Source organism: Aulonocara sp. 'chitande type north' Nkhata Bay, linkage group LG7 (genome assembly GCF_057382095.1).
Source record: "Aulonocara sp. 'chitande type north' Nkhata Bay isolate Kocher_YH1m ecotype deep benthic linkage group LG7, A_spYH_male_GT1.1, whole genome shotgun sequence".
Lineage (NCBI taxonomy): Eukaryota > Metazoa > Chordata > Actinopteri > Cichliformes > Cichlidae > Aulonocara > Aulonocara sp. 'chitande type north' Nkhata Bay.
This window is the reverse complement of record NC_141350.1, coordinates 5,853,641-5,876,200: the sequence shown is the minus strand read 5'-3', so window position 1 is coordinate 5,876,200 and position 22,560 is coordinate 5,853,641. Positions and strand designations below refer to the sequence as shown.

Genomic DNA, 22,560 nt, shown 5'->3' with positions numbered 1-22,560 from the left:
AAATTTGCACTACAAAAAGCCCTAAACTTTCTCTCTGCTCTCTATCTCTATCTGAGAAAGACTAATTATTTTTTTAGCTCTAGGAGCAGAGAACATGTCATACTCAGTGTTGCCTCTTAAAGAAAGCTGGGTCTGTAAGTAGCTCTGCATCCTCTCGCGGTTTGCAGACATGCGTCTGTTTCGCATGTCAGGCATCTTTAACCTTAGCGACATATTTTGAGAAACTGCTTTAGCCTTTCTCTTTCTTCCTGAAGCCTCTCTTCCTGAGAGCAAGTCAAACTGACAGAATAGATATGGGCGTGTTTGAGTAGGAAGCTGCCAGATAATAAACTGCGTCAAAACTAATGTCTCTTCAGCTTTCGCCTCCACAGCCCACTTCATCAACTGCACACCTGTTTGGAGATCTCAGATCCACGTGTTGGTCTCATCTATTACCATCTCAGTCAAAAATTAAATAAATAAGAAATCTCTAACTCACTTCCCTTCATTTGCCTCTAAGATGTTTTATGCAGCATAGTCATCTGTAAACATGCCTCATTCCCGTTTGTCACCAAGACAACAAGACAGACAAAGAGTAATTAAAATTGCCCCTGCTGCTTTGTGCTTAATGTCCCTGTCAACCCAATATAGCCTCAGAGCCACTTCACAGCAATGTGCTGCCTACATTTGGCCCAGGAGCTCTTTTACATTGCCAAGTCACACTGCAAAGTACTGAGCTGAGGTGCAATTCATAAAATTATTCCGCTCACCTGACAGCGAAAATGTACAAAATGGGGAAGCTTTTATTTTTCACAACAGTGAAATGCATCACTATTTGGGGGGGTTACAAGCTGAAGTTGTAGAATCACTTGGGCTAAGCCTTTAAAAGTTTGACAAAATTACTGCCATACCAAAGAAGAACATGTCGAAGTAGGCAACAGTGACAGAGAGAACACTCTGAACACTTTATAAGTTAAGATTTATTGTATTTGTAATAAGTGCAGACTACTTCATGCAGACAGTAGATTGGTGCAGTCTTTTAGTAAGCTCAATTGGAGGTTTTTCAAAGAGCATATGTTGTGTGAACCATGCTTTCTGTACATATCTGAAAAACACTGAATACAGAATTATAGTTTTGATATGAATGACACCTTTGATCACCTGCGCACGATTCTGACATCACTGCTTTATCTGACTGGCTTTCAGATGTCATCATTCAGCCTGTAACTTCTTTGAAATCTGCTCTATTTTAGCAAACAAGTAGCAAACTATCAAGCAACTTAGTGGCTGGGCTATTCACTGGTGTCTGCACAAGTTAGTGGAGATGGATAGTAGAGAAAAGCGCAATGAATCTTCATCATAGCCAGTCACTGCTTGTCTCTCGCCCATGTACACCCACAGTCCCAAGCTGTTCATTTGTCTTAAAGCTATGATTGTACATCTCAGACCTCATGCTCATTCAGTCCCCTTCCCTGTCCCCCTCCGTGCTTCCATCCATGCTTCTGTCTGTCCATCCAGCCTCTAGACACTCAGATGGAGGTGGAAAGGTAATTTATAGCTTATCCCAGGACACGGCATCCACCTCTATTTACAGCACACCCACATTGTTCTGGAGACCCCATCAATATCAGGCAGGTGCGTGGGTTGTAATATCATCTATCTGCAAGTGTCTTGTCAGATCAGAGATGACACGTACCATGGAAAGACACACCAGCACCTCTAGTACTGTATACAGAGACATCAAGAATCCCACACACTATAGGATTCCACTCACTCATACCCTACACACAAAAAGAGAGAAAAATGGTCTTTGATATACTCTATGATTAAAATTTCACTGTCTGCATGCAATTTATGTTGTGTTCTATGCTGTAAATGATAAAGACTGAAATAACAAAACCTATAAGAAATTCTCCAACATATATAGATGCAATAGGGATACAGAGGAGTATAAATTGGCAAACCCAATAGCTAACAGGTTTGAATCTGATGGCAGAATTTTCACGGCAGGAGAAGAAGATGACTGGCTGTGACAAAGCGGTTGCTCTGGGTCAAGGGTTGTTCTTTCAGTCTTACTCCGTACATCTGTCTCGTCACCTCTGCTTCTTTTACCATGACATGACATTTTCGTCAGAAATTTCTTCTTCTCTCTGTCAGTCACACCAACAGCTAGAGAAAAAGGTGCAAATCCTCTGAACTTACAAGTGTTTCTGCTTTGATTTTGCCCAAAATGTAATTTGATTTTCATGTAAGCTTCAATCACACGGAAACATCTGACTAAACTTATAAAACCCAAGAACTTTTTGTCTTTTTTTGAGCACATTAAGTAATCAGAAGGCTGTCTGGGAAAAGTAAGTGAACTCTATAAACACATAAAAGCTCCTTTAGCAGCAGCAAAACTCAAAGCTTTTTTTCTGGTCTTTTGTGAGACTTGAATAATGATAAGACATTCTGGATCATTCCTTTCGCAAAAAAACGGTTTCAATTCACCATTTTGTTTTGGCTGATGTCTTGATTGAACAGCTCTGTTTGGGTTAAGCCAAACCCTGTCAGATGAGCTAAGGTTAGTTCATTTCCTTGGCCATTTAAGAAACCTATTATACTGATTTACTTTTGTCTTTTCTTTGCACCTCATAAAGCCTCTCCCAAACCTCTGGTTATGGACGGCTGCTCTGGCAGCCTCCAGTAAATTGTTTTTGCTACAATTCCCAACACTAGATGTTGAGGTCCTTAGGCAAGTCACTCAGGACCAAGATGGTCTGTTGCTTCGCAATTTAGATGTGGTTTTGATATAGGTGTGCAATGCACATTCTTGATCGATAGAAATATAGTTCAGCTTTTCTTTATTTTTTCAACTATATATTTATTTATTTATGATCACACCTGTTGGATTTGCTGTGAACTCTGCAGGATGCCCACTCTCAAGGAGAGTAGCAACTTTACACCTCCCCCATTGGTCTATTTTGAGACTAGAAGTAATTTTTTTCCTCACTTTCTCTGTTATGCATCTCTATAATACTAAGGTTTCTATACAGTGCTCTAATGTCCTGTGAAAGTTGTGGCTGAGGCAACGCACCAACCAATCTTCTGGGAAGAGCCGACTTTATCAGTAACAGGGCTCGACAACGCAGTACATTGCACGTATTCCCTTAAGCTGAGTTAGCAGAGAGATTTAGTGACATTTTCCAGCCTGGACTAAACGATTACTTAGTGTGTTTAATAAACACATGAAAACCATGTGTCATTACTTCAGTGAGAATGCGGCTATAATTGCAACTTAAGCCCTATTCACATAAAAAGCAGCATCACCTCATTTTGTAATAATTACAGAAATGGTCTGTGATCTGAGCCCCAAGCAAATCTGCCCTGCCCATTATTTCTAAAAGAAAAAAAAAAAAACAACCTCATATTATCCAACATTTTCCCAAACACTGAGGTAATAGTATTTGTCCTATTTAAATTGGCACTCGTGGTTTTCATTATTTTCCTTTCCTCCCTCTGTTCTGCTTCATTCTCTCATCACAACTATGGAGGCTGTGTGAGTACATATGAGGTCTCCTGGTAATACCAACCACACACAAGTAGGACTTTAGATGAAGGCTACATCACATTTCATGTGTAATCAATGCAGAAATTCTGGTAAACGTAAAGGGTTTACTCACTTTTGTGCAACTCTACTTGCTCTTTGCCTAGATAAAATGTAGGAGCACAATTTTGCACATAGTATAATGAGTCTTTTACCACATAGAGTTGCTTCATTATGGCTCCAGGTGAGCACGAATTCCCCATCTTTTCTGACAAAAAAAATAAAGTTTTTCTACATGAATAAGTCAGGATAGTCAGTGCTTTCACATTTTCATGCTACATTTCACAAAATAGGCATGCGAAATGATTCAAACACTTCGACATGCCTTCTTTCATGTGCTAGTGTCAAAACAAACTGAGTGCAAGCCGCGATTGTACTTTTGTTGTTCTTTGCTATTGCAGCTTTAGATTATTAAAGATGTTTGGCTTTTGTGTCTTTATGAGTTGACTGCCAAGTTCCAGTTTTATCTTTAAATAACCTATAAACCTGTGCTTTCTTATATGTTCAAAAAAGAGATCAAAGTAAACAGCAAAGAGTGTTCTTGCCAACTAAATCTGTGAAAAGTGTCTGTGAAAAGTCTTCTCAATAGGAAGAAATGCACACAACTCAATTCTGCTCCAGAAATATGAACAAAATTGCATTTTTCAAGCGAATTGGTTGATTTCTGGCGAGCCTGTATGACAGCAGAGAAAAAAAGTGGGAAGCAGATGTGACACGTTTGACCTCTGCTCCATTAGTTTCCAGCAGTCAGCCATCTGACAAAAAAGTACAGACTCTCCTGTGTGGATGTTTTGGTTTTGTGTCATATGTCCCTGGACTATGAAGCAAAGCTGGCTAGTTAGTGTTAGTATCGGGAAGGCGCTTAACGATTCTGTCTGTGATATGTGCTAATTAATGTTTGGTGCAAGCGACACTGTTTGCCTTAAAACTCAGTTCACTAGTTTATGACGAGACCTTATCCAGGACTGAGACAACACGGAGAGGGGAAAAGAAGAGATCGCTTTTATATAAAATCTTGGAAGTACAACCACTGCTTGTTAAAGCATACTTGGTGTTTCTTCGCTCAAAAATTGCTCCCACATGTGCCAAAACACTCCTCATCCAACAATTAGTCACTAAATAGTACACATCTCAGCTTTAATGCATATTTAGTGTAACAATGATGAGCATTAAATTGACCTTGAATAGAAAATAGGTCTCAAAGGGTCATCTAGCTAATTTAGTTAAACAAATCTTTACCTCTTACACACTGGCATCCAGTCATTTGTTTTCAGTTCTGAACAAGAGTGAGCAAAAGATATGTACTTGTGCTACACCATTGACTCACTGGTTACAATTAACATAGTGCTTCTCCAGACTGGTCAGATGCAAATTAAAAAAGCCAATAAAGATTGGTTTTCTCCCACAAGCTGCCATCTCACAGGAGTCTGAATGGCTACTCTGGATCCATCCCTGCCTCCCAGCCAGCAGCATTGACCCACGTGTCGATATACCTGTAAATTTCTTCTGGCTAAAGTGAGAAAAATCAAGGCAGCAGGTTGTTTAATGACAGAATAAATCCAGGAGGATGTTCAAAGCAATTGATATCCTGACAATACCATCAGACTCCAACAAAGCACTTCTGTCCACTATTGTAGCGAGATTAATAGCCTGTTTGGTTGTCCTGCTTAAGTCTTTAACCCAGGATAAGTAAAAAAAACCACCATCTTGTCTTTTTTAAAGTTGTTTCATGCTCAAGGTTTGATGACAGTGCAAGTCATCATAGGAGCATGTGAAATGCAAAATATCTGAAATACAGCACGACTGAAACCGAACTGATCATTTACCAGCGTGGCAGAGATCAAATTTGATCTGGGTTTTCTAAGATAATCAAAGCAGTGTGGCAGTTATACTGACAACTAGGCATAATATCACAAAAATAATACTATAATAAAACAAAGAAGTGGTATTTTAAAGTAAAAGCAGATCTTTTTCTTAAACCTGAGGAATGAGGTGAGGCTGAGACAATGAAAAGGCTGAGAAAAAAGAAATATTATTTAGGCTTAAGAGACTTAGGGATGGGTTATCATATGTGCATGCCTTCCTATATTCCATCAAAGTAAACATGAAGGCAGCAGGTGGGCAGCAGGTGCATCATCATATTAACTTGCAGAAAAAGGTCTTTGTCAGCTGTGATAACTGCTGAGACTATTTTCTAAGACTAGTTTATCAGACAGACAGAGAAAATAGGAAAATAAAACAAATCCCTCCTTATCAACGTGTCTTTATTTCTTTCGAACAAACTGATTTTTAAATGTTCATACACACATTTTGTGGATTCTTTGTACATCAGCATAAACAGTGCAATTGAACAGTGGAATTGCTAATCCGCAATCACATATCAAATATGAATGAAGCTTTGTTACACAGTGTCAAAAATCATTTAATAATTGTTGTCGTTGACAAATAAAATAACAGCCTGTCTTGATTATAATACAGTGTTTATATACTGCTCATAAATACTAAATATGAGTGTGAATATCTCCACTTACACTAAACAATGATCCCCAATATTCTCTTTATTGTTGAAGATCAGAGACAAAAATTGGTAGAAGTAGAGACAAAGGTGACAAAGAAGTGATGATGAGGCAAATAAAGATCTTTAAAAGAAGAGAAGAAGAAAGTGTGTGACCGTGGATGATGAATCAGACAAAGATCCTGAGAGATCAATCAACAGGCTCCAAGTGTCTGGTTTCTGCCTGGACAGCATGGGGACAGCAGAGATCAATAAGGAGCAAGGCCTCCTGGCTGGTGGCTGGTTCAGCACGGGTGGAAATAGATTATAAACTGAAACACATACTCCAGTTTTCTACTTCAATAAGCAGAGAAATATTAGAGTTAAGGAAGGGAAAATAACAAAACAAACAAAAATGTATATATAATTTCATTTTGATGATGATGACTTATAGCTCATCAGGACTGTCAAGAGAAGCTGCTTCAGGAACTTGTGAGATCCCAGCCATCTACGAGAGGAGCACTCTGTGCTTCCGTCTGCTAACAAGATTTATAGAGATGACAATTTCCTTTTCCAGCAGGACTTTGCATTTGTTCAAAAAACTCCTGCAAAATGGTTTGCAGACCATATTATTACTGAGTTAGCCAACTCGTATGATCTGAATCCCACAGAGAAGCTATGGCGTATTGTCAAGAGGAAGATGAGAAACACCCGACCCAAAATCACTGCTATGAAAGCAACCTGGGCTTCAGTAACACCTCAGCAGTGTCACAAGACTGACTGTCTTCATCCCACGTTGTACAGATGCAGCAATGTGTACGAATATACATCCTATTCAGAAGCTGGGCAATCTTGCATTTTAAATCTTGTTTGGATTGGATTGGTATTAGAATGTTGTGATCATTTGAGATACTGGATTCCAGATTAGCCATGACTGTCAGCAGGGCTGTGCGATATGACCAAAATCTCATATCCCGATATAAGAATTCTATCATCCCGATAACGATATAAATCACAAAAATGTAACATTTTCTGTAAATCCTGTGAATCTCGGGCAGCTCGACTTACGGGAAGTGTTTCTAGTTGCGCGTCATGTAGCTGGAGTCGAGTGTTTTAACAGATGCATGAAGCTATACATTTTTAGACATAAATTGTAACAGCCGCTGTTTTCTTTGTATTTATTACACAGCGTGCTGCGGGGAAAAGCCTGTTCTAACGTTTGAGTCTAAGGTTTGTTTTTTTGGCACCTGGTGGCTCTTTTTTACTTCTCATCCGTAAATAATCTGCTATTTCACGCGAATCAGTTTATTTTGAAAAGTCTCAACAGGATCTTGAGCTTTAAATAATTTCCCCCAGGGATCAATAAAGTATTCTGATTCTGATTTATTGTGAAAGGTTTATGTGGAACATAAACAAGCGGACACGCGATGGTTTTCGTCACTACCCGATCCGTACCGGAAACCCGATCGGTACCCCGCATGCGCAAATCTTACGTCACTTCCTCTCTTTGCCAACATTGCGACATTCAATATATTTGAATGATACGGTTAGCGCCCATTTAGCTCCTAGCATTTCTCAGCAGCTCTGCCTCCTTTTCGACTACCAGGATATTTAAACAATGAATAATCCGTATCCGCAACAAATTTTTGCTTTTCTCCTCAACAGAAAGCGTTCCCCGATTGAACAACAGTGCTGTAAAATAAGAAGAATGGTGCCTAATGACAGAGTTAATAATACAGACTTTATAATATGTCACGTGAAGATTCAGCAGCCAGATGAAGTGTTTACTGGCAATTGACAGTGATAGCGGACATTATCATCACTTTTCCAACAATCCTCTCCACACAGACAAGCATAAACACACTCGATTATCACTAAATCAAATGTAACACACGTTTGTAATGACGCTAATTCAGTTTACAATAGGGTTCATTCGCTCAGTCAGCAGGTGGCGGTATCCTCGTACACTGGGGAGTACACTGCCATTAAACGAACAGAAGAAGAAGAAGAAAACCCCTGCACATGCGCGGTACGGATCGGGTAGACCCGATTTGTACGGTCTGACTTTGCACATGCGCAGTAAGGATCGGGAGTCCCGATCCGTCACTATCTTTTAATTTTTTTTTATTTTTGTCTACATTATATTAAATGTTTCATTATCGGAAACATGTTAAGAGATACTTGTTATTCTTAACATCTTAACAGATACTCTGACCTGTAACTATCGTAAAATGCTTCGACCAGAAGTAGACACCTTTCGCGCATGCGGGGTACCGATCGGGTTTCCGGTACGGATCGGGTAGTGACAGTTTTACCACCGTTGTTGCTAAACACAACGCATAAAAACAGGCGCTTGTCCGTCTGTTGTGTGGTTATATTAAATATAAGAGAAAGAGAGAACTTTAAGAAATTAATATAGCCACTACAGTGACCATCAAAACGATGAAAAGAATATTGCTATAAACAGTTAATTTTGCGACACCACGAAACAAACAATAGCGTAAAATGAAACAATAGATGTTTTTATATCGTCATCCGACATATATTGTAGCGGGTCAGGGCTGTTCGGGGTTCTGTTTTTACAGTTATGGTTTGTTTATGTTACCATAGTGACAGGTGATGCCCTCTCGCTGCCACGGTGTGTCCTTCCGGGGTCAGGGGGCGCCCTGTGTGTTGTTGTTGCTGTGCTGTTGCCACGCTGAGCAGTGAGCTAGCGGCAGTGTTCTCCTGGCAGATGTAAATAAATGGCTGTGCTCCCTGGCTAGCTCATGGGAAGCAAGACCAAACGATACCTCTGTCTCCTCCTTGTCTGAGCTCGCCACAATATGTTATATCAAACAGCCCTAACTGTCTGAAATAATACAAAAAAGGCTTGGAATATTTCACATTACATTTAATGAATGTCTCTTTGAGTGTATGTCTAGTATATGACTAACAAATGCTGGGTTTTTTCATGATATTCTAATGTTTTGAGATGCACTAGCAGAAGTAAAGTGACAATCTAAACAGGTAAACAGAAAATGACCTTGAGTGTCAGTGGTATTAAATCGTACCTGCAAATAAAAGAAACATTGCTAACCTGAACAGCATTTGGTTGCTTGTACACGGCTTCTCAAGCTTTAAAACTGTCATATTAGCATTTTTGTAAGCTTTACATATTCTGTAGGACTTTACATGAGGGTACATCATTAAGTTAATACGTCTTCCCGCATACTGGTGAATGTTTTAAAGGCACTCTTAGATAAAAGAGTGTGGATTCAACGAAGAAGGGGAGAGACACAAGCCGGCACCTATGGAAAACTGAAGGGAAAGCTGAAAAGTAAATCAAAACACAAAATCCCCTCCAACTCTTCTGGGATATGGCACTCGCTCTAAATCTGGCAAACAGGGAGTACTGATGAAAGCAGGAACTGTTCCCACAGGGATGCAAATGAATCTTCTCCACCTCTTCCTTAGACCCATAGCAACACAACATGCCCACACCAACAATTTTATTTCAATTACTCACATCGCTCTCTCCCTCCATCCATCCATTCAGCCATCCACCCATCCATGCTACTCTGCTAAGTCTTCTTATCTGCCTCTTGTCAAATAAATTCATGAGCAGTAGGGGATTTGTCAAGAAAGATGAAGAGACGGGTGAATGCTTTGCTTCTGTTGTTTAGCGTTTTTCAGTGCGGCTCTTATCCCGGCCTTGTTTCTATTGTTAACAGATTCCTTGAGTCTTTATGGGACAGAAAATGGAGGTGTGTGCAGTTTTTGTTTCCCTTTATCAAGTGGCAACAGGAGCAGCACCTGCCTGTTTAATCTAGCAGACACAAACACTGTCTGAGTATAAACCACTATACTGATGACTTCCACTGCAAAGCCATTTACTGTCATCCAGTCATCTAAAAGCACTTAAAACATTAAGCACTTAAACAGCAGATCGTTCTCTTCTCATACAGCATTATCTGCTAATGGTGGTGTATGATTAGTTCTGCATCTTATAATACATCACGTTTTTATCTATTGATGGTCATGGCAGCAGCAGTGTAAACCAAGATACCCAAGCTTGTATCTCCATGGCCTCATCCTCCAACTCTTGTGGGACGACACAGAGGCTCGCCAAAGCTCACCAAGAGAAATAATCTCTCCACCGGCTCCTGGATCTACCTGAAGGTCTCCTCCCAGTAGGACATATCCAAGACGCCTGACCTCTCTTTATTCAGAAGGAATTGTAGCTAAATGCCCAAACCACCCCAAGTGGCTCCTCCTGAGAGGAGTAAAAACTTGACTCTTCTAAAATGACCTGTAAGCTGAGCCCATGCAACCATCGGAGAAAACTCACTTCTGCTGCTTGTTTTTTTTTTTTTTTACGTGTTTAATAAATATTTTTAAATTGGTTATTTAACACCAACATATACTATGAAAATTCCATTCAAATCACAATTTACAGTACTGCTGAAACTATGCTAAACTATGCCTCCTAACTAAAAACTATGCTTTTATACATGGGGATAACCCATGGATAACTATCTTGTGATGTAGATATTTTATAGAGTGCAAAAACATAAAATAAACAAAGGTTTGCCTCATTGTCAAGCTTGACCAGACTTTTATTGCTGTTGCTTTTTTACCTTAATGCTCTTTATATTCTATGCAAAGCACTTTGAATTGCCTTGTTTTACTTTATTTGTCTTTAACAGAAACTTAACTTCACCTACCTTTAATATAACCTACCCCACTGAGGAAGACGGGTGGGGATTAGAAGCAGAAACAGAGATAAAGACCAGTGTTACGTCTTATGATCTAATGACCTTCACCCAGCATGGCCCCAGCGTGAAACTGAGCTGTAACAGCAAACAGACAGCCCGAGACAGATTAACACTGACCACTGGTGAAACAAAGCAAGCTGGTGGGAAGTGGAGCGAGTGCAGGAAGAGCGGGAACCTTCTAAAAGGATTGTAGCCGATACCACAGAGTAATTCTTCTCCTCCTCTCTAACTGGGATACAGCAAATGGCAATAAAGCTAAATGCTTTCAAAGCCTACAAAGGAAGGGAAAAAACCCCAAAAAACAAAAACAAGGAAAAGTGATAAATTATTTACATCAGTCTAGGAATGTGGGTATCATACTGAGCTGTCCATTTTGAGATTTTTCCTAAAGCATGAATGCATGTTTGCATGTATATTTCAGTGCATGTGTCCACACACACAGCTGTTGATCTTGACAAACAGGCTTCTACTTTGCTGGCATCTGGTTGTGACAGTGCAGACCTCGGTGCTGGAGTCCTGCCTTGGAGTTTACTGCAGGCCCACAGCTTGGATTTCAAGCTTCTGTGAACTAACACCAGGCTGACAAATGCCTCAGTCGTAATAGTAAGAATGAGTGAAGGCACTGAAACACCCGCAGGAAAAACAATTCTGGACTGAATCTTTAAATAGCCTCCTATAACGGAGCTGTCAACACTCAGAAATGTGAAAAATGACAGAGAAGAATTTATTGTCTGTAGGGTTGCAATCAGTTATGAGAGGCATTATCAGAGGCTTATGGCTACATAAGGGATATGCACTGCTGCATACGGATCACAACTTTAAAGAGCATCAAATGAAACATCAGTAGAACTATGCTCAGATTTTTTCTGGAATACATATGTTTTAGTCCTTTAATTGGGATCGATCAAAGAATATACTGAAGGAACAACGTAGTAACCTTAATCACACATGTTACCATTACATTACATGCAAGCCATGAAATCAGGAATCCAACATCCTCATACAATTTCAGGAAACCATTTTTGTTTTGTTCTCCTCTCTGATTTGTTCCACATTCGATCCGTTGTGTAAGATTGTTGCAGTTATTGTGTTTTGTGACTCACTGTTTGTGTCATTCTTATAGAGTTATGATTTAAAAAAAAAAAAAACACCCTGTCTTAAGCAAGTTTATTTACCTAATTTTAAGAGGTATTAAGGACCTGATTATTTTATTATTATGTCCTGATATTTAAAACCTCACGACTGACAGAGGGTGTATTTTTCTTTTACCATGACCATATAGAAATCCTCTCCATCTTAGTTTGTTTCTCTTAACCTTCTGCTGCTCGGGCTATCAAGTTGTCCCATTTCTCTTAAGTGCCTTATGAAGTATGCGGGTTCAATAAAAGTTTATACTTTACAGTTTGCGTCATAGCTCATGTAGTGATAGAAAGGATTTTGCTGTAATAATTCTATTATCTCTCTGTCTCCCATTTGTCCCATTTAGAATGGCAACCTGTAGCTTAACCCCAGAGACTCTGAGTCCTTGATTAAAAAACAAAAATGTAATTAAAGTATTTTGGCGACCGGAGTGACAGCACACTGGAAAATGTGAGGTCAGGCATCCTTGAGAAGGGTGCTCAAGCTGATGCACCAAGCGTCTCATGGGAGATCCATTTCCACTTGGCTAGCTGCAGATTCAATCAGTTGGCAGGAGAGAACTCTTTCAACCAAATGTCAGCGATGATGTCACTGAGTTGCTGTGAATTCATCATCCTGAATCACTGAATCACATCAACTATCCTTTTTAGCATGTGACAACATTTTAAATGCTAAATGTAATGGGTACTTGGAAAAAAAAAATGGTCATGTGTCACTTTTCAAATGTAAATGTAAAACTGAGCAGTTATGACGCTAATCTCAACGGGTCCATTTACAGATTAAGTGATTAAGTCTAATACCCAGCCAGCACACACAGCCTTGCTTCATCAACGACAAGTTTGTGTCGTGCAGCCGAGTGTGCTGAGTGTCACTGATGATCGAATATGTTTATTTACTAGTCAGTCTATGCTCTCTGCTCCTCATTATTCTCCGGGAAGTCTCCTACTGCCATCACCACCTCCATCCCATCTCCCATAAACCATCGGCAAGGCCAGAGCAATGTAAGGCAGCCGTATTTACAGCCCTGAAAGCAATTGGAGGTTAACAATGAGGCCTGGCTGCTGCAGTTTATGGGCCGCTGTAAAATTGCCACTATGATTAAAATCTCCGTCAGGTGAAAGACAATGGTGCAGCCCTTTATCTCAACACTCCCATGAAATATCTACTCGCACTCATCCTCCCTTTCTTTCCTCTATGACCTCATTTGCAGGCCTTTACCTTGGTTAACTGGCCTTTTACGGCTCACTGTCTTATTAAAATCTGGGGAAGCGTTCTAAGAGTTGTTGGCTTGCCCTTTGTGAAAGTGTGTGTGTGTGTGTGTTTGACAGTGCATTGTTTGCATAGCAAGAGTGCATGATATTTTTACAGACCTGATATTTTTGTGGTGTCTTTCTGATTTACCATTTAAACTGTTACAAAAAAATAACTTTTGACACTCCTCACTGAAGACTGGTAGACCCTCTTGACTTCCAGCTTGTGACTACCAAACAGTCTCTGAATGAATGAATCCATCATCAGTTTGTTTAAAGTGAACTTTTTTTTTGTTAACTTAATGATCAGCATTCTTAAGAAAAAGTTATAAAGCAAAAATCAAAGTGTGGGTTAAACCACCTGGTGGATGGACTTTGGCCCTATTACACACGCAGTGTAAATTCTAAAACCTTCATGTGCACTCAGATAAGGCACCACCAGCTGTTAATTGATTCAGTAATAATTAAACAACTAAGTGACATCTGGTTGTGACAGAGCAGGTACATGCAGTGTTGAATGTCTGCATGTGGCCAACTGACAAGGGCAAGCAATATACTTGAGTGAATTGCTTCCAGTATTACACCCCCCCGGACTATGAAAGGTAATTTTGAGTTCCGTTTTGCAACTTTTCATGAGCAATTGGTGGTTGAAAAGATAATACATAGCCAATGTAATCTAACTGTAAGCTATATTTACTTGTTGGAAGTGAACTTTCTCACAACAGGGACAGCGGGAAAGTTGTGTTTGTTTTTAGACACGATGTGGGTGTGTAATCAATACATTAATAAATTACAGTATAATAAAATATTGGTATCATCACAGAAATCATTCAGTACAATACTAGAACGTATAGATAGGGAGTACAATAACATATAATATCTGTATTTCACATATTTACATAATGGCTACTGTATGTGCAGCAGCAACACACAGAAACTAAATTAAAGCGACTCCACGGGAGGAGCTCTCCCAGGTTTCTGCTGTTATATTGCATTTTGTGTGTATTTCATACCATCAGAAATACCATTACTGCGAAAGTAAATTTCAGTATTGTGGTATTCTGTATCTAACATCAATGGCAAGCATGTGACTCAAATATTCATTTACTTTCATACCAATCCAATCTGCTCATCGCTAATGCGTCTCTTTTTTCTCCTTTAGTCTCTTAATTTCTTATGAAGCCTCAGCACTTCCCTTCCCTTCTTATCAGGTACAAGAGATGAAGGGGTGGGCCCATAAAAGCAATCTGCCAGTGACAGGAATAGCAGGAGGCAGGGCACCGAATCTATATCTTGTTCATTTTAACAACATACACATTCATACACACCCACCATTCAACGACCACATGTCCATATACTCTACATTGGAATATGTATGCACCAAATGGGAAAGAGGAAAAAAAACAAAAAACAAAAACATCCTTTATGTAACCTCATTCTCATTCTAAAAAAAAGCAAGGCAACCACCTGGAGGCTGCAAATATACAACTACAGGCAGTTTGTGACAGTGGATACATTCATTATAGGTAAAAGCAGGTGGCTGGGAAGATATTATATCTTTCATTTTTTTTAAAAAAAAAACACCCTGACTTAGTTTCTATAATTTCCAATCATGACAGACAACTATTGAAACAGATTTTTCATTATTATTGATTTACAGGGAAGAATGTACTTTTTTTTTAAAAAAAAAAGAAGGTGCAAACATTTGCTTCTCAGATCAGATGGTACTTTGATACTCCTCATCTTTACACGTCTCTAGACACACGTCTTATCTGTCCTCTTCTTCAGCGTATTCTTCATCCCATCCTTATATACTTGCCCTTAAAAAGTCCAGATAAACACTTTCTGTGTTTCCTCCGTGCCACCACTCTCTCGATGCATCTGACAGCAACCAAGAGAAGCACAGAACGCATTTACAAGGCCCGTGTGAGGACTGCAGCTTACTTTTTACACTAACACTCACTAATATCTATGATGCCACTGAGCTTCATCTATCTACCTCTTATCTGGTTGAAAAAAATACACTTCTATATGGCTCTGCTGTGAGAACCTGCCTCTAAAACACTGCCCAATTGCAATAAGGTCATTCTATTTTGGTTTAGGTTGTCTATTAATCTTGAGTGCATAAAGCCTTAAGGGATTTTCTCTGTTTTCATCCAAGCCATTTCATTTTATTGTTTGAAACTTCTGAAATGGCAGCTTTAGTGAGCTATTAGTGCAGCACTAAACATTAGAAAAGCTGAACAGGAGAGGTAAACAAAAGAGAAAAGACCCATATGCCCATGACCCATATTACAGTTTTTTTTGTTTTTCTTTTTTAAACACACTACACCTTCCTCTCTCTCGCACCAACACACACACAGACAGACACACTCAGCTTTGACTACCAGGCCTTGAAACACGAACTACAGGTTTGACCTTTGGCAGTGACATTATCTAAATAGGGAAGTGTTCACAGTGGAGCAGCGTAACATGAACTGAAGGTGTCAGCTATGCTGCTTTAGATATTCCTCAAAGATGCCAGTGCTGAATAAGAAGCACTGGCATCTTTGATGCACACACACACACACACACACACACACACACACACACACACACACACTGCTGGAACAAAGAGCGGCTAAACGGTCATGTAAATTTATAATGAAGAGAAATGCGGTTATAGAGCCCAACAGGAAAGTCGTACGGGTGAGCCATGTTAACATGCACACACACAAACACAGGTGCACACACACACACACAAACACTTGAAAGGAGAAAATAATGCTTGCTACAAACAAAGAGGTGTTATAGATAACCATAAATGGAGCTCCTGTACGGCACAGATCGTAAATCCAAATAAGCACCTCCAGCAGCGGGCCATTCCTATCTCTTATATTGCAGTTGTGATGATTTAGGGCATGTTTACAGTCAAAGTATGAACACCGTTCAATTTAAGTAATCATTATTTGAAGCAAACCAAATCTATCACCTGTCAATTAGGGGACTTATGACAAAGTGGCACTATTAAAATTCATGAAGAGCGTGCCATAAACTTTCTTAAACATTTTGGTGACTTCAGCAAAACGCTTACAGTGTAGCTGAATTTTTGAGCTTCAGCGGACAAGACTGACTCACTCTGAGAGCTGCTTTCATTTAACTATTATAAAAGAGAAACCCTAACACCATCAAGAAGGTTTAGAGTTTAGAGGAAGGCGGTTCAGAAAAAGCCTGCCGGCTTCCCTTCACTACTCTTATCGGTGCAAGCACATTTTCTAAAGTCTTCCCTTAAAACGATTTTGAAGACGACTGCATTTTACAGAGCGAGATACATCGTCCTGTTCTTATGGCCGGGGCCTTCAGCTAGTCGACAGTTGCACAGCAATGTTTTAACAATGTGGATTTTAACTTGAAGTTTAATATTTTTAATATGTCTGAAAAACTCTTGGTTGAAACTCCTTCTGCAACAATAACCTAAAATCAGCATTTCTGGTAACTACAGAGCACACTGGCATAACATGTGGGAGAAATTTAGATTACAGAGCTGCTTTAGCTCTGACATATTCATAGGATATGACATCAGTGTCAATCCACAGAGTGCACAGTGTTTCTATTCTACTACAGTTTCCCAGCTCCTGAAGCAATATCATCCTTTATTATTATCCCAAATTCTACTTTCTATTCCATAATTAAGTATAGCTTTATTGATTTGTTCCCTTGTTTCATCTGTTTGCCTTTATTATTATGGTTTCTTCTTCTTCTTCTTGTTATCATGTATTATTTATGTATCTGTATCCTTGTAGAGCCTCACAAGTCCATCCTCGCACATGTAAGACACACACACACACACACACACACACACCGGTTTTAATGAAATATGGAGAAATGCATTAATATTTCTTATTTTTACCTCCACACTTCAATATGTTGTATATTTGCTGTAACATTTTACAAAATCTGGTGATTTCATTTCAGGCAGTTAAAAGTTAGTACACCAGATTAAGCTACATATGTCTATATCATCTGCTTTTCAAGGGTTTATACCTCTTCTGGCATAAAACATTCAACACAGTCAGTGAGTATTTAATTACTGCATATCCGCCTTCAAAGAGTGAGCTGATCCTTTAGCACTTCCGGTAGTTTTATAGATATCTGAGCCTCAGGCAAGATACTGCTTCAAGGTAGACGGGCTGTCAACATGAGTGGCAAGTGATGGTGTGTAAACCTGGTCAGCTGAGATTTTGAAGAAGATATTAATAATAAATTGCCTGCCTTAAGGCTAGATGACAAACGGTGACTCCTCTGAGTATTAAATGTTCGTTTTTACAGCTAAAAAAAAAAAAACAAAAAAAACCTTTTGAGTCACCTCCCATTTCTGATTATTTTGTTTCTACTATAAGGAGCCAGACTTTCCTGTAATTTTTTAAGGTGATCTTTAGTAACAGTTTGTCAGGCTTTCTGAAAGTCCTTCAGGAGTGATTTACTTTTTGGGGGGAGATATTAAGCCACTTTATACTGATCTGCTCATTCAAGCACAAAAAGGCAACTAACTCAAGTTCTGAACCACTGTTGTGTCTCCACAAAACAGAGAAAGAACCAATTTTAAATAGTATCTGAGGCACTTTGTTACTGTTGCAGCCTGTTGCAGAAACACGTAAATTGCTCTAGTTTCTTTGACATTCCAACAAAGAAAACCCAGGAATAAAAATTGTGTTTTTGCACCAACAAGGTACTAATAGCTAACGGCTTTTAGCAAAAATAGCAAAAAAAACTTGGGCTATCTCAACATGATGTGTAGTGCGTCCTTAAAAAAATAAGGAAACTGGATGAGTGGATATGCCATGATTAAGGGAGGGTAACACGGAGAAAAGCCTGAGGTATGCCGAATTACACGAAAAAAAGAAATTGCAAGAAAGTTTCACAAGACTTTGTTGAAGTATTGACTAATATTGACTTTGACCTTGTTAGAATTGTAAAAACTTTATTTTATCCTTATATACCATTTTTCAATTTGTGTTTGCGTCTCAATAAATCACTGCACCCATTTCCCATGTTCCAAGCAAACCATAAAGAAAGGGCGGTTCGAGACTTCTGCACAGTGCTGCTAAAACAAACAAACACAACCTTGTTGCAGTTGCTGTGAGAAAAGAGAAACTATTACATGGTAGTTTTATGACTCCATAAATGTTCTCAATTCTGTAAGTCCCCAGATGGTTTTCAATCTCTAAAGACCAAATCACCCAAAGTAAGCAGCAGAAAGTACAACGCAGAAGCTGCTTAAAGCCATTTATCCCTTTCCATGGAGAAATTATCAAAATATTTTTTCTTTGTAATCACTCCGCAAAAACTTCAATTCACATTGTAAATAGTACCACGATGGGTACATATTTGGAGAACGGGGTTGTAATGACAACAGTTTATCACATTTATTTTCACAGCAAGAGTTTTTTAAGAGGATTTTTGATAATAGTCCTCATTTGGACTGCACATGGGAAAAAAACAAACTGGTTTGTCATTTCAACACACAGCTGGAGGAAGTCTACCCCGGAGGTCCCGTACAGCTGAAAATTATCTAAAATAAATGAAATTGTCTAAAATTGCTCTACTTTCCTCTAAATAAGACTTGAAGTAAAGGGAAAAAAAGACTAAATATGAGCTTAAGTGTCAGATTATCTCTGCGGCTTACTGCTGCATGTACCAAGTGCTAATGATCCCTGGCTGTGGTCCAACTCTGTCTTATATTTTGCCATTGAAAATAACTCAGACTAATTTCACATCTCTCTGCGTGAAAACTATCAGAGAAATAAATGCTCGAAGAGGAGGTTAGATTGCATAATGTATTCACAATCTAATTTGAGCTGTGGCCTCCCAGAGCTGGAAACATTATTAAAATTCACTGCAGTGGGTGGGGTCAGGAGGCTAAGCTGGAGATGGGCTGGAGTAAAAAAAGAAAACTTTCTAAACAATAAAATCTGATGACAGACGCCTTTATTGTTTCATCTTCAACATTAGCCAGTTTCATGGACATCTTTACCTGTAAGCTGATTGTCCTGTTTAATTATGTTTAATGTTTTTAATTATAATGGGCGGGCTTTGTAGCACTGGACTCTTGCAGAATAAAACATGTAATAAGCAGTAGGTGCATGAACAGGACTACCTGAGCCCCCTGCACATAAGCAACGATCCACATTGCTGCTTAGTCAAAATGATGTGGGCCGGGTAGGGAGCATGTGATTAGTCATGGGCATCAAATTAATATTCACTCTTGAGTGGTAACACAGAAAATAGGAAAGGCATTAAGAAAGAAACACTCACTCCCGCATCGTCCTCCCTGCTGTCGCTGGTGTCCTCGCTCTTGTGGTGTCCGGCTGAGGAGCGAGTGTCCCTCTTTCGGCTGGCGTCGGTCCCCTCCGTCTGTCTCTCTCCATCTGGACCAAGGGGAAACATGGATATTGCTTAGAAAGACAGCGACCGCTATTATCCCAATTTTCAGGTTATTGTCATCCACATTTCCACTTTAATCATCATTAATGGCATCATTGTCATTCAGATTTCTCTCATTATCATCACCGTCATCATCACTGTCGTCAACAATAATTTGAAGCTATCACCCTTTTTTCTTCCAACTCAGCCTCTCCACTGTCATCAACCCCAGATAAAAGTTCCCAGAGAAAGGCAGATTAAGTGTGAAAAAAAATTGTAATTGGAAAAGCGAAAGGAGACAAGAGGGAAGAATAAAACCGAGTCCAGAGGGGAAATGTGAAGCAGGGGGAATGAAAATGGAGGGGGGAGAAGGAAAAAAAAAAAAAAAGCAAGAGATCGACAAACGGAGAGACAGAGAGAATAGCTTTTGCTGGGAAAGCTAGACTGCGGTCATGCCACCGATGGATTATGGGAGTTTTGCTGCACAATGATGACAGTTGCCTTGGCCAGGAGCGAACAATTGGAACTTAAAACTACTCATTACACGTGTGTATGAGTGTGTGTCAGCTTTTGTGTGTCTGTCACAGAGCATATGTTCAAAATTGCCATTTCTCTGCCAGTAACACGTGCACATGCATACACACGCGTTGCCACGGATGATCGCACCGCACGACTCAATACAGAGAAGTTACAAGATATTTAGCACTTTATGAGAGCCTGGTTATTTGGAGTTACAAGGACCAAATGGATACTATAAGGTTTCCTCTAAAGGTTTTCACATCTATGAGGACTTCATATAAAAATAAATAAATAAATAAAAAAAGAGAATCCATACCCAATTCAGTCCAATCTCATTTTATTTGTATTGCCCTGGACTTGATCCCATTTGGCTGACATGGTACATGAATGCACAACACTTCTGCAGCCTGGATGGGCTGCCATAAAAGGTGGCGCCACTGCAATTGACTTGCCAATAAAATGGGAGAAGGAGGGGCCTCGATTGCATTACAGTGAAAGTGGTTCATTACTGTCCGCCTGGCTGCTGTAGCTGCAGCGTATATACACGCATACATTCACACACACACACAAGAATGTGCGCACATGCACACAAGGGATGGAATGTGATTAAAAGACAGAATGGTGAGAGCGGGTGGTCATAAAGCATAATGAGAGCTAATAGTTTTCCAATATGTCCCCTTAACAATGAGTCTGAGTGGGCTGAATTGGATGCGGGTGGTTGAGAGGTGGTGGGGGGGCTGAGCTGTGGGATGATTGATGCAGTCGAGGAGAAAGGGAAAAACAGAGAGGTATACTTGTGCTCATTCTCCTCATTCATGTACAGAAACGGAAGGGAACAATTGAACTACTGTCAAAAAGCAATCCAAGCCGAAAACAGACAGAATAAATAAAATGTCGCAAAAGTAAAAGTTTTCATCTCTCTAATTCAGCTTGTCCTGCATCCTATCAAAGTCTCGAGCAAACGTAATATCTGCAGACGGTTTGTTTTCCTCATTTGTTTGGAAATCATCCTGCCTGTCTCTCTTCATTCCCTCTGCAATCTCACTGATTCTACACAACTGTAATAAAAATACACTTTGATCTGAAAAATTATCATCTTTTTGTGGAACAAATGAAGCACTGGAGAAAATTACCATGTTCACAACGACTTTCCTTAAATAAACTCTATTCCCATCTTTCTCTCCGTGATTGTGTTCCCCTCTAGAATGAAGTGTGCCGAAAATGATTTTATAACTAATAAATAAATAAAAGAGACACTTCCACAAAACGGACAATAACACAATAACAACTAGTGGAAGCGGAGGAACCTGTAAGTGCCATTTTCATGTCAAACACAGCCACTTGAGCCACATGAATTGTGCTACGAAAGCCATCACCCCGCAGTAGAAGTCGATATGGACAGCCTAAGTACAGCCTCCGGGGTCTATCAAAGCTCCACCAGATCAAAGAGCAAAGAGCAGCTACGCTAAACCTCATCTCACTTCGAGCCCTACATTGTGGAGTCAAAAATAGAAGGACACTTCAACTTCCAGCACTATAACTTGTCAGATGTTATGAATGCGCATTTCCCTGGTGGGGCGTGTGCCTTAGAATGATTTAGAAGGCTGCGATATTAAAATGCCAAGACGTCATGCGGCATTGTAAATAAAGTATAGCAAGTTACCCAAAAATCACTCCAATGAAAAAACAAAATATCATTTCTTGATCATTTATCCAGCTCTTCATTTTGAAATGTATTTTCGTTCCTCTTCTGAGTAAACAGTGTGTGAGTCACTGCATGAGTCAACTGGCAGCATATCTTTCTGTAACCATTTATCTGAGACTATTAAGAGTAGGCACTGCACCAAGACACTTTTTTTCCTTGTCTTGCATCATTTATGTAAGTGATCACCTTAAATGTGAATGTGAATACAGAAATTATTATAAAAATTAAACAACAACAACAAAAAAAAAAAAAAAATCATCTTTGAAGCTGAGTGAGATAGTTTCAAACCCCACAACGAAGAGCAACCAGAAAGGGAAAAAAAACCCATCCAAAGCTGATTTCAATAAATCGTGATTTGCATGCAAAATAAATATCAAAGCAGTACAGTCAAACAGACCAAATCCATTACAGCTTTTCTGAATGCCAACAATAAACAGAAAAAAGATTAACGGCATTAGAGTTACAAAGAAAGAAAATGGAAAGCAGGTGTCAGAAAGCAGGTGACCAACATGAGAAAGCAAACTTTCTCATGAAAAATGATTCATCTTCCAGCCTCTGAAGCAATGTCTTTTAAAATTTGAGAAGAATATTTATCTAAAAAAAATAGTGTATCTTCACGATAATGTCCATATGTCCACAAGAACAGCCCTATCAAATGAAAAGGAAAGTGGAAATTAAATTTATGCTGATATTTGTTACATTATAATTACACTTAAATCCTTTGGGGT

General features: G+C 39.3%; 1 protein-coding gene across 1 annotated transcript in view; it reads right to left on the bottom strand.

The window, feature by feature from the left end:
* Nucleotides 1-22,560, bottom strand: part of b4galnt4a (beta-1,4-N-acetyl-galactosaminyl transferase 4a) — a 155,326-nt gene that overhangs the window by 79,740 nt on the left and 53,026 nt on the right. Inside the window, exon 2 of the mRNA XM_086298183.1 lies at nt 19,501-19,613. Within this exon, the coding sequence (XP_086154309.1) occupies nt 19,501-19,613 (113 nt within the window). The remainder of the gene's footprint in view (nt 1-19,500; nt 19,614-22,560) is intronic.